This window comes from Strigops habroptila, chromosome 6 (assembly GCF_004027225.2).
Source record: "Strigops habroptila isolate Jane chromosome 6, bStrHab1.2.pri, whole genome shotgun sequence".
Taxonomy (NCBI): Eukaryota; Metazoa; Chordata; class Aves; order Psittaciformes; family Psittacidae; genus Strigops; species Strigops habroptila.
This window is the reverse complement of record NC_044282.2, coordinates 1548911-1561623: the sequence shown is the minus strand read 5'-3', so window position 1 is coordinate 1561623 and position 12713 is coordinate 1548911. Positions and strand designations below refer to the sequence as shown.

At 50.5% G+C, this 12713-nt stretch overlaps 1 protein-coding gene across 1 annotated transcript; it reads right to left on the bottom strand.

Annotated features, from left to right (window-relative positions):
* Nucleotides 1-1094: 1094 nt before the first annotated feature.
* OLIG3 (oligodendrocyte transcription factor 3) lies at nucleotides 1095-2091 on the bottom strand. Its single transcript, XM_030489897.1, has one exon. The coding sequence runs from the start codon at nucleotides 1914-1916 to the stop codon at nucleotides 1095-1097; it is 822 nt and encodes a 273-aa protein (XP_030345757.1). The 5' UTR covers nucleotides 1917-2091.
* Nucleotides 2092-12713: the final 10622 nt, after the last annotated feature.

The window sequence follows — 12713 nt, the reverse complement described above, 5'->3', positions numbered from 1 at the left end:
AAAACGTGCCGAAAGGGGAATAAACAGTAACAAAGCTTCCGATTTAGTTATACAAGTCACTGACCTGGCAAGAGCTGCCCCCACATGCAAAACCAAAGCAAAGCAAAGCAAAGCAAAGCAAAAGAAAACCAAAGCAGCAAAACAGAACAAACCCAAAGCCACCGAGAGAAATAAGCGACGAGGACCCCAGCCAGCTGAACTAGCACAGGAGAGACGGGACATTTGGCAGAACAGCCCGGCGGGCGGGTTGTGCTGTGTTTTGCACTATTCCCTCTCTTTTTTTTTTTTTTCTTTATTATTTTTTTACCATTTTTTTTTTTTTGTTTTTTGTGTTTTTTTTTGTTGGTGGTTTTTTTTTTTTGGGGGGGGGGGGGAACAAGGAAGAAAGGAAAAGAAGAACCGTGACCAAAACGGCGTCGCAACCAAATGGGGTGGTGGAGGGGGGAAGGGGAAAAAAAAGAGAGAGAAAAAAAATAACGAAAAAGAAAGCAGCGCAACCCCCACACCCACAGAACTTCACTGGATTCACTCGGAAGTCCCTGTTGCCAGGGCAGCCCCCGCGGGTGGGAAGCTGCGGTGGGAAGCCCTGGCTGGGCCACCCCCTCGGCCCGCGGCGCCGCAGCCGGGCTGGGAGCGGGAGGATCCGGAGGAAAGAAAGGACAAGCCCGCAAAAAGAAGGAGAAGAAGCCCCAAACCGATCTCATCGTCTCTCAGTAGCTGCGAACGCTACAGTGACAACCATGTCTTTTTTTTTTTTCCCCCTTTTGCGTCCATTTAAAGGAATTATTTACATTTGATCACCATCAGCGGCATCATCGTTATTATTATTAATATTAATATTATTATTATTATTTTTACAACAGGGACTTTTTGTTTTGTTTCTTTCCCGTTTAGTATAATAAGAAAACACCGCCCGAGGAGCCGGCTAAAACATTACCTTTGCAAGGTCCTTACTACACTAATCCCGTGTTACCGGGGAGCGACGGGGCAGAGGGGCAGCAGGGCCAGGTCCGTCCGCAGCCCCCCCCCCCGCCCTTTGCCCGTGGCAGCCCCGGCTCCAGCGCAGCCCCGGTGGCCGGGGGAGCCCCGCCGAGTCACTTCAGGAGGTCCTTGGTCTCCCCCGAGATCCTGGCCATGTTGGAGGCGGTGAGGGCGGAGAGGTGGGGCGGGGGGGGCATCTGGCAGATGGTGCAGGGGCACGGCAAGCCCGCCCAGTGCTGGAAGCCACTGCCGAGCTGCAGGGCGGGGGGGGTCGAGGGGGTCTTGAGCAGGGAGTGGGGGGGCCGGATGGTGCCGATGGCCGGCAGAGAGGCGGAGAGGGAGGAGGAGGTGTTGGCGGAGGACAAGGCACTGCCGAGGATGGGGTGCACCTGGTGCACCGGGCCGGCGGCGTGGGGCGGGTGCCCAGCAGAGTGTCCCACCGTGCCACAGTGGAAGGCCGAGTGGTGCCCCCCGTAGATTTCCCCCACCAGCCTCTTCATCTCCTCCAGGGAGCTGGTGAGCATCAGGATATAGTTTCTGGCTAGCAGGAGGGTGGCGATTTTGGAGAGTTTTCTCACAGAAGGGCCGTGCGCGTAGGGCATCACCTCCCGCAGCCCATCCATGGCGAGGTTGAGGTCGTGCATCCTCTTACGCTCCCGGCCGTTGATCTTCAATCGCAGCTGCTGCAGGTCCTGCTCCGAGAGCTGCTTCTTGATTTTGTACTTGCTGCCTTCCCCTCCGGCCTTGGAGCCGTTCCTGGAGAGGCCTTCCCCGGACATCTTCTGCACCAGGTCGTTCTGGGTGGAGGAGACGGAGTTGAGGCGGCTGTCCTGGTGGTGGTGATGGTGGTGGTGGTGGTGGTGGTCTCTCAGGTACATCTCATCCATGTCTGGCGAGGAAGCTCTGCTGGAGACAGAGCTGGAGTCAGAATTCATTGTATTCGGGCTTCTGAGCAAGAAACTCTTCCCTGCTCTGGAGGTGGCAGAACGAGACAACTCTCCTTTGAAAAGCAACGAAAACGGAACGAAAAAGAAAGAAACGGACGGCAGGCTTTGCCAGCGAAGGGCTAGAAATGCCGGAGGAAGAGGAAAAAAGCCCCTCAGCCCCCTCTCTCACTAATCTCTCTCTGTCTCCCCCCGGTTACTCAGCCTGTTTACAGGATGGCTAGTTAGTGTATGCTTGGACTAACCTCAGCCTGAAAAAGAGGGGCTTTTATAGAGCTGCAGCAGAGAGCAGAGACAAAAGGAGCCCTCCTATGTATAATGGTCTAGTTAGGATGACGTGCCATTATTCAGGGCGGTGCGCTTTGACTGTCCCATTTAGCAAGGACCCCTATTCATATTCATTGTGGTGCCACCCGGGACACCTCAGCCACGGACCATCAGGAGTCAAGGAGACACAAAACCCCTCTGATTGACACCGCACACTCATCGCTCCGCGTGCGCGCCACCTCCTCCCCCTGCCCCTCATTTCCAATATAAAACCGCATCCCGTCTTCAGTAGGGAGGCGAGGGGCTGCGGCGGGCAGAGGCCGCCCGGGGAAGTGCCCCCGCTCCGGCGGGAGGGGCGGGGGGCGTCGGTCCCCCCCGTCCTGCAGCGTCCCCGGCTCCAGGCGCGGCTCCCCGCTTTGTTTGCCGTTCCCTCCCCCTGCCCCGGCCCCCCAACCCCCGGCCGGGGTCTGTGGTGCGGCGCCGGCTGCCCCTTGCCCGGCCGGGCCGGCCGCGGTTGGCTGGTACCTGGGCCGCCGCCGCTTTGTTTAAAGGAGCGATCGCTCGGGCGGCCTCCGCAAGAAAATGCGCGCTGGGAAACCCACCTCCCCCCGGGGCAGACTCTCTTTAAATAAACAGGGACAGCCGGGGTGCAAGTCGGTGTGCTCGGCGGCAGAGGGGCGGCAGCCCCCGGGGCTCCGGCGGGAGGGCAGCGCGGTGAGGCGGCCAGAGCAGCCGTCGGTGGGCCCGGGAGGCTGCGTTCAAGGCCGGGCCGGGCCGGGCCGGGCCGGACGCAGGCGGGAAGGGAGCCGGCCCCAGGGGCAGCGGTGGCAAAACAAGCTCCAGGCGTTCGCGCCAGTAAGTAACCGGCCGCGGGCAGCGGCTGCAGCCTGGGCGGGACCTTCTCCTGCCGGCGGTGGGGCGGGGAAGGGAGGGGTGCGTGGGGCCGGGCAGGTCGGGGCTCTGCCGGGCAGGGCTGGCGGGGCACCGGGGGCAGGTGTCACCGCCCCAACTACCGGCCGTACTGAGCGTCCGCCGGCGCTGCCACTGCCCCGGGGGCGGGCGGAGCCGGCGCGGTGTCGGCGGGGTCTGCCGGGCTGGAGGGTGAGGATCCCCCCGCAGCCTGCCCCACCCGCGGCCGTGCCCGGGTCCTCCACCGGAGGGATCCTCCCAGCCCCCGGGGGTATTTCTGAGGTGAGTGCGGGGCTGCCAGGGCCGGCTCCGGGAGCGTCAGCGCCCGGCGGTTCCCGCCCGGTCCCGGCTGGAGCCGATGGGAGCCGTCGGTGTGAGTTTCTACCTGCCAACAGGCACGCAGGGCCCGGGAGAAACCTCCTTGGCAGGACCTCGCTCCTCCATAAAGAGTTTCCAGGCCTCGAAGAGAGCGAGGAGGCAAGAAAAGAGGGACACTTTCATCCGGCTGAATCTAACTGTGCTTAGTCTGAGGAGCAGAATTAAAGCCGCCTGATTTCGGTACTGTCAGTGAATCCTGCGGTGAGAAGGAAAGAAAAAAGAAAAGAAAAAGAGAAGAAAAAAGAAAAGAAAAAGAAAAGAAAAGAAAAAAGAAAAGAAAAGAAAAGAGAAGAAAAGAAAAGAGAAGAAAAAAGAAGGAAAAGAAAAGAAAAAGGAAAAAAGAGAAAAGAAAGGAAAACAGAAAAGTTTGAGAGAATATATCAGAAATAACTGAACGTTACCTTGCCTTTATCCCACTTCCACCGCGAAAGCCATAAACCCACCCAGACTTCCCCCCCAGCTGAGAGGTTTGCCGGGCAAACAGCAGAAGCTTGGCCGGGCCCGGAGCCCCCAGCGCACCCCGCGGGGAGTCGCGGGCGGTCTCCTGTGCCCGTGGGGCCGCTCTCCGGGACGCCCCGGGGCTGCCTGCTCCTCCCGCAGCCCTTCCCTCCCGTGGAGCCGGGATGAAGCAAGTGAACAAAATTTGGCACGGTGACGGCGGCGGCAGGAAAACGCGCAGGACGGGGCAGAACCGACGGGGACAGGGAAGAGGAAGGCGAAAAGACGCCGCCAGGGGAAGCAACAGGAGGGGTCCCGTCCTCCCCTCCGAACCTGGGGCTTCATCCGATGGGACTTCATCGCAGTGCACCGGAGCCGCCGGTGCACCGCAGGGCGAAGAGGAACGAGCGCCGGGAAGAGAAGGAAAGGTCGAGTCGTCACTCGGAGCACTATTACGAGTATTTCTTCTCTCTTCCTTCCCGGCGATGTCGCTGCTCCCCAAGGCCCCGGCTCAGTTGGGCGGGCCCGTCCCGCCTGCGGGGCCACAGCATCCCCCTCCCGGGGCCGGACCAGAGTCGCCTTAGGGCAAAGGGAGGATTCGGGGAAGTAACGTGAGGTTAAATCCCGGGCACAGGGACCCTCGCCGGGGAAGTCGTTTCGGAAAAGGGCAGCACTGCTTCAGCAATTGCTGGTGGTAACACTGCCTGGTCCAGCCTTCCGCGCTGCCGTCCTTTGCCGCTGTTACTTTGCTGATGCTGGAGAGAGAGGTGGGGAGAGGGAGAGAAAGAAGAAAGGAAGGAAAAAAGAGAAAAAAGAAAGAAAAGAAAGAAAGGGAAGAAGAAAGAGAAAGAAAATGAGAAAGGAGGGGGGAAAAAGAAAAAAAAAATACTGAGAAAGAAGGAAAAAGGGAAAGCTCTCAGCGCAGGAGCGCTGTGGGAAGAACAAACGCCCGGGCACTTGCTGGACGAGCTCGGCCGAACGGGGCCGTCCCGTCCCGTCGGCGGGCGCGCCCAGCTGTTTGGGGTCGCGGTGCACCGGGTCAGGCTGGCTGCGCTCGCTGCCGCCTCCTCGTCACGCTCGGACAAGTGCTGTCCACTGTCCCGGCCAGGGGCATTTCGGAGAGGGGCACGTACGAGCTCCGGGCGTGCCGCTGTCCCAGAGCAGTCAGCGGCAAAATCCTTCCCTCCCAGACGCCGTTAGCAACGAATTTAACCCCGGGGAGCCAGGAACGCCAGTGTTTTCCTAGTCGGGGCGTCGGAGAAGGGAGAAAATGGGAGCTGCGTGGGAACCGCGCCAAATTCACACGCACTCCCCCGACTTTTAATTCTTGTTCTCATTAAGGCAGGGAGATTTGGCGAGGGAGGGAAATGTGTTTTCTCTGGAAAGAGGAGCTGCTGGGGGGCCGGCACTCCGAGTACCGGAGAAAGGAGAGCATCCCGCACCGAGCCCGCCCGGCACCGGCGCGGCGGCAGGAGCCGCGACCCGTCCGTAACACGGAGGACAGAGGCAGCGGCGCGGCTGGCCCCGGGGCGGGTCACCGGGCAGGTCTGGGGGTTTAGAGGCTGTCCGGAACGGAAACCGGGCTCTTTCAAATGTCGGATTTTAATTAGTGGGTGCGCTTGAAGGCGTGCCCGAGTTTGGATTCTCGTAGAGTTTGGTACGGAAATAGGATGTACTTTTCTGCTGCGTAGCGTTAGTGTGAAAGAATATTAAATCTCGCGCTTCCCATGACTTTAATGACCTGGCCGGCAACACAGAATCTGATTCATTATATGAAGACTGGTTAAGTCAGTATTATGTATTTTTCTTTCACGTTTATTAGAAGGCTGTTAACTTTTATGGTTTATGGCTATTAGGCTTTGCTATCTCTGCTTGCTTTTCATTTAAATCGGGACAGTTGACAGCCGTGCTTTCAGTATAAAACCAGTTATAACCGTTAGCACCGTAACAAGGTAGTTGTCGATGCCGTTGAAGACCCGCAGACGACCGCGTTGCAGGACAACCCTCGGCCAGCCGCCGGCGAGGCGGGTGCCGCCGGGACCGGGTTGTGCGGTTCTGCGTGGGGGGCTGGCGCTGAAATACGGTAGTTTCTAAACTGCGTTCATTTTGTTTTAGAGATTACAGCCGATATCCCCTAACAGCAATCTGGTTTTGCTCAAAATATATTACCGGATTCCATTTAGATTGACGGTATAATTCAGATTGATAGCGTCTCGCCATCTGACACTTTGACATCGCCGAAGTGAACAGGCTGAAAGACTGCTTTAGCTCTTGTGTTTATCCCGAATTTGCTTTCCAGAAGTAAGGCGACAGGAGGGCAACGACTGGAAAGGGATGAGAAGGCTGTCCCGGGCTGCTGTACTCAAATTCCGCAGTCGGATACACCCGGAGATAGTTTTCCACTGCCTGCATACAGGAAATCTCCGTTTCTGTATTTTCAAATTCGTTGGCAACAAGGGGTCAGAACAAAATTCCCCCTGTTTATTCAGTATGAATCTGGAGCCCTTACTCAGACCTTTAGAGCATCCTGCGGATGACGACGGGATCGGGTCCAGAACAAACACTGGTTCTGGGAAGAAAATAACTTTAGAGGAAACAACTGATGGACATTCCAGGGCAGCTAATTAAGGACGGCATTTTATTTTCTGTATTTAAATACTGATTTGCAAAACTTCTGGGGAAAATATGGCATAAAACCTTGGTAATAAAATTTAAAATGTCAAAGACTAATTAATTAGAGACGTGCAGTTGCTGATCCTCTGATATACGACATTTCCTACCAAAAGCCTGAAATTAGTTTCCGTAGACAATAAAACCCAATTAATCAGCAGTTTGCATTTAATTCCTTTATTTATTTTTTTTTCCTGTTGTGAATGCACCTGAAATCTGCATTTTATTTAAAGAAAAATTATAGCAAGTCCGTTTGAATGTTTCTAAAGCTATCAGGCATGCCGTGGTATTAGTCAACTGTGAAATATTTTGCTGTCTCTGGAATTTACGAAAAAACCCCAAACAAACTATGAATATTGTTGAGTATGTACCCGTTAAGCAGTTTATTTATAGATGCTTGGCAGAACTTGCACTACCTCCAAAATTCAGCCCCAGAGCTGAGTCTGCGATGCACATTTCCCCTATGCAGAGCTCAGACAGTGGTGCACACTTCACACACACAGAACGGGCTAAACCTGGCATTCCTGGCAAACAAACTTGCCACATACTTGGGAATCACGGCTGGCTTGTCACTGCGCTGAAGGATAACAAGGTTGCTCAAAGGCCTGTATTTATTTTCTCTTTTGCCTTTATGTTCTGGACCCATACCTGCACTGAAAATGTTAATGTTCTCAAATGGGCAAGTTTTCTTTGTCTGTCTTTCTGGCTTTGCACATCACTTGCAGGTTTTGCACTCTCATTACTGCAGACTTTCTCCATCTCCTACAGTTGATACTGAAACTCACCCACTGACTTCTAGGAATCCCCTCCCTCACTGCCTTAGTAGGTAGCTGACGGTTACTGCATTAGTCTCGAAGTCATGTAGGCTATTTAAATGTCAGCTATAAACAAAATGCGAGATGCACAGAGAGTACATGAGAGCTCCCCCCTGCTCCCCCCAAATCCTCCCCATCAGAAAGGCCAGATGAACTACTGTTTAGTAAGCTTCTCAAATGTGCAAAGTTAGCTTAGGTCAGAGTGAAAAAATTAGTGTTAAAACAACTGAAGACTGAAATGTTTTGCACTCTCAGAAACAAGTAGTTTAATGCAATTTATTTTTCATAGCTATAGTGAAAGCAAATAAAGCCGTAGAAATTACCGAATAACTCTTCTGCTACACATTCAAAAGCATGGAAGACTCACTAAAGAGAGAGAAAAAAATCCTTGTCTCATTTTGCATCTCAATTTTAAACAACGCATGTCTCAAGCGAATATTTGTGGGTTGTTAATGGGCTAGTACAAACTCTAGAAGACACAACAAAAATTATCTGCAGTCTATTCACAAACCTTTGCCATGTCTCAGTGTTTGGGGATGGGCGAATGGACTGCCTTCACCACCCTTGAATAGAACTCTATTGTGTGGGCTTGTTCCATTGGGATCAATGGGACGACATGTACAATGAGATGCTAATGAACACCAGAAACGATGGTAAAATCTGGCCCAGCTAAGGCATAAGGCTGATTTTGTAAATCGCTTCTGAGTCTCTTGCTATACTGCTTTTAGCTGAGCTGTTTAAACTTCAAATGTTCAGGGAGGCTTTACTATACAAAATAGGTTTTTTTGCATCATTTAAGTCACATTTTCCCACCCTTACAATTTGAATCACTCTCCGCTCTCATGTTGTTTAAAGTTGCAGCTGAAATGCGGCAGTCTGTTTTCGGTGGTGATTGCACTGTTACTATGAATGTGGTTCCACAAATGGAAAATAAAATACACCAGAAGAAAATAACATCAAGCACAAGTATAAAAGAGAAGAATGATGGTCAGAAAGCAGGCACAAGGGAAAGGACAGTGTTGGCACTGTGTAGCCCAATGACCACTGCCCCACCACACCTACAGAACCCAATCCATCTTCAGAAATGTTCATGTCATGTGCAAGGGGGGCAGCAGTCCTGGGCCCAGCTCAGACAAGTCCTGATGCAGTAGTCTAAGTGCAGGGGAAATTGTGCTAAGCAAGTACTTGAGACCAGGACAGGGCTGCTGCGCTGTGGGAGGCTGGTGGCTGCAGGGCCCATCAGCGCCCTTTCTCGGTTCTGCCTGTTCTTCAGCCTGGGTCAGGATGCAGGATTAGAATGTGGTGTTTGACTGGAAAACCTACAAACCCATTGAGTTAACACTGGGAACCCGAGATTCTCGGCAGCTTGGAGCAGACTTAGAAGTGCTCAGACACAATAGTAAAGAGGATCATAAAAGTCCCACCTCTGTCTCTTAAAGGAGAGAGAGAAAGAGGGAGAGAAGACTAGGTCCACCAACACCATCTTTTCTCATCAGCTTACAGCAAAATTTAATCATTAACTACTGAAACACTGACAAACTGTGCTGTTTGCTTGCTTATTATGAGGTCTGCCAGGGCCAGAACCAACCCATACTGAAGTTGAGTGATGTCTCTTGGTTTCAATAGACTCAGAGGTCGGGCCCCTAAAATTCAAATTGCCAGTGCAGTTCCTTGCACTAACGAACCAGTGAGTATCATAAGGAAGGGCTTAATTACTCCAATGAGATAATTTAGTTTTTAAACAAAAATGCTTTAATTGGGGGCAGGCCCTTTCATATTTGTTTCCCAAGAAGGAAATTGATTAACAAAATGTTAATAATAAGATCATAAGAGAGCCCATGCCAGCTGTAGACACCAAGCTCAGCTAAGAGAGTTTGCAGTTTATTTTCAGGCACTGATGCTGAGCAAAACTGTTTCCAGGGAAGGAGCTGTGAGTGAAAAGCAAGCCATCTTCTCTGGTTTGCTAATACTGCTCCTGTAACCATTTTGCCTGTTATTCTTTTGCACCTGCACCAAAGGTAAGGGTGCAGTAGCAGCAGTTTCGTGTATCCGGATCTAGGCTGAAGCCATTATCTCTTGTTCTTTGTCAGGAAGATGCTTCCTTGCAGGGGTGCTTAGCTGGGTCCCTGGTAAACCTCTGCCTTCACATGGAACTCAGTGGCTTGAGATACTGCCAGCAAATTTAATTTGGAGAGGACATATGTGGGACATGAACGATTCCTCAGTCGAGGTTAGTGCCCCAAGTCCTCTGCCTGGCCATCAGAAGTGCTGCTGGCTGGGAGTGTGGGATCGTACAGGACTTTGGGAGCCATAGCCCTTTCTCAACCAGTTTGAACACAGCAAAAGAAGCAGGTGGCATGGCTATTCTGGTACCCCCTTTTTCTTTTAGATATTTTGTACACTCAGGGGAGGCAAGAGCTCTAAGGTTCTTCCAGGCACAAAGATCATTCTGGAGTGGGATGACACACACACAAAATAAGAAAAATCCTTTGCCTCTCAATTGCCAGAACACTGTTTTGCACAAAGGTCAAAATACTTTCTCATCCACTTATCATTAACTGTCCCCAACAATTATTACCTGTAATTCAGTGAGATCAACAGACACTCCAAAAAGATGGATATCTTGAGATGTGCAAGACCTTCACTGAGGGAAGTACTGTGTAAATAGCTAAGACAGATGGGAAAGCCTGGGCAACAAGAAGCAGAACTATACAAAATAAACGGGAAGAAACAAGAAATTATATGTATGTTTAATTTTATAGCTCTGTATGGCTGGTGTCCACAGCTGCAATGGGAAGTAATTATTTTTACAATTTCTGAAAATGAAATTCAGTTTCAAAAGAAGTTCATAAGTACATATGTTTTGGATTGTCTTCTCTTCTCTGTATCAGCTTTGTTACTAAGTAAACCTCTTCTTCACAGCTGGTAGGCACCCGAAATGGATAATCAGTGTGTTGCAATTCCAGATTTTACAGATATTGCTACCTTTTTCTTAAATTGCAGAGGCCTAGTCCTGAATCATTAGTGTATGTGAACTACTCGGAATGCCCTGAAGATCTGGGGAACATGTGCAGACATGATAACCTGCCTGCTTTTCAGTGCTTTAAGGGTTTCCACTTCTTTGAAAAGCTGTAGAGTCCTTTGTGCACCACAAAATTTTGTGACTTTCCAAAATCACCAGAATTTTTAGACTTGGTTCCTTTAATTTGGATATTCCTGGGACCCTTTCCCACATATTGTTATTGAAGTAAGACTTGGAGTTGCAAAATCAGCAAGTTGGTAGAATATTAGCTCAAACTTGGCCCATTTTATTAGTGAGAATAAAGACACACTGAGCTTTATACTGGCATCCTCTGGTATTAGTAGGTTAATATTAAATATTTTTACTCCAGCTTATACTCACGCAGAACTCCATGCCTTTCAGAGATAAAAGTAAATGGAAACAATCAATAGGGTCTCTTAGATATTTTAGAACATTTAGCAATGAACATTTAGTAATGAACATTTAGTTTTCTTCAGCCTGTATTTCATATACTCTGACTTTTCATTTCTGGGCTGAAAATTGTCCAAAAAGGCACACACTTATTGCAAATAAAAAAATCACTTAAAAGATATTCTGCAGAGTATGAAAAGTTCTCCTTTTTTTATTTTTCTTTTTTATGTGGTTGTATATGTTTCTGTCTGTTATAAGTCATAGCAAACGATATAGTATTCCACAAGAGCTTTTATCCTAGTGAGCAGAAAGTGAGCAGAAAGACTGAACAAAAGAATGAATTAATTAATTAATGGATGAATGTATTAAAAAAAGGCTCCACCTGCTCTGCTCCAAAAATCTCTCACTATACTACAGAGAGGTTTGTTACACTGACTAATAGTAAAGCCTTCCTCTTAATTTTTGAACAATATGGTTTATCTGCATTTGGAGTGATTGCCAAAATGCAAACTATGTAACGTAGTCTGTGCCTTTACTGATGGGTCTAGTGTCAGGAAATCACTGCTGTCGCTGCTAAAAAGGCAACGAGGAAGGCACTCTATAAAAACAGAAGGGGAAAAAGCATATTTTTCTATTGCTTTGTCAGATATGCCTAACACATTTGTTTAATCTTAAGGCTCTGCCTTGCCCATATGAACAGTTCACTTACTTACATGTGAAAGATTTAACTTAATATGAGCAAAGGCACTCTTTTAAGAATTTTGTGCCGTTATGCTCTAAACCCAGTGGTGCTTCCTTGTCTTCCAGTGACAGACAAGATATATCGTAACAAACTGCATGGGAGAAGACCTTGATTTGCCTACCAAGCCCCATCAGAGATTGCCAGAAGTTCGCAGTAGGGCTGCTCTAAAAAGAGAAACAGGAAAGCCACGATACTTCTGTCTTCTTGTTGGGGCTATTGCAGAGCCCCACTGGTGGTACCAAAGGGAGAGACTTGGTGGCTAAGGGGGGCTGGATTAAGGGGGTGGGGTGGGTGGGATTTGTGTGTCCCCCCCAGACAAAGGGCCCTGTCCCCTGCAGGAAGGTGCTGAAATGCAAAGCGAGCTCCCAGGTCCTTTTCTCTCTCTTGGTGGCATTTGGAAGTGTAAAGCTTTGAATACCAATTGCTTGAACTGGACATATGTGAATCTCTTCTAATCCTACTAATCCCGTCCCCAAGTGCTTCTTTGTATGTGGAGGCAACACACATAGATCTAAGTGAAAGTGGCCGTAATCCTGGAAATGTGGAAAAATGTCCCAGTGTGGGAGTTGGGAGAGGGAAAAGCTCCCTAGCGGAGGGGACCCGCTGGAAGAGCATTGTGTTTGTGGGGTGAGAGAGGGGTGGCGGTGGGGGCAGGGGAGACAAGAAGGAGAGCGCTCACCTTCCCTGAGCTGTGAGGAGGAAAGCAAACCCACCCAGCGGGAAAGCTCCCTCGCAAACAGCCATCGCACACTTGAGCAAACCCGCAGAACTGAGACAAAGTTTCCAAACGCTGGGAAATTCACCCACCGGCAGCTTTCAGCACTGTGAGCTCAGCAGGCTAGGCACTAATGTGCTGACTTCATTATTTCCCAACCTCGCCCCGCTGAATGGCAGATCTGTGTAGCAAACGGTGGGCTACCGCTCCATCCTTCCCTGTCCACAAAGATAGGGAAGGGAGCTGGGATTGCGGCCCCACTCAAGGGCCCTGGCTCTCTGTCTTGCGGGAGACCCTCTTACTCTGCGCAGAAGTGAGAAGCGGGCCACGTAAGTAGATGTCTTTGCCAAACACTAACAGAGCAGCAGAGAAGTCAGCTCACAAGTGCTCAGTTGTATTATTCATTCAGCCTCTCTGAAGA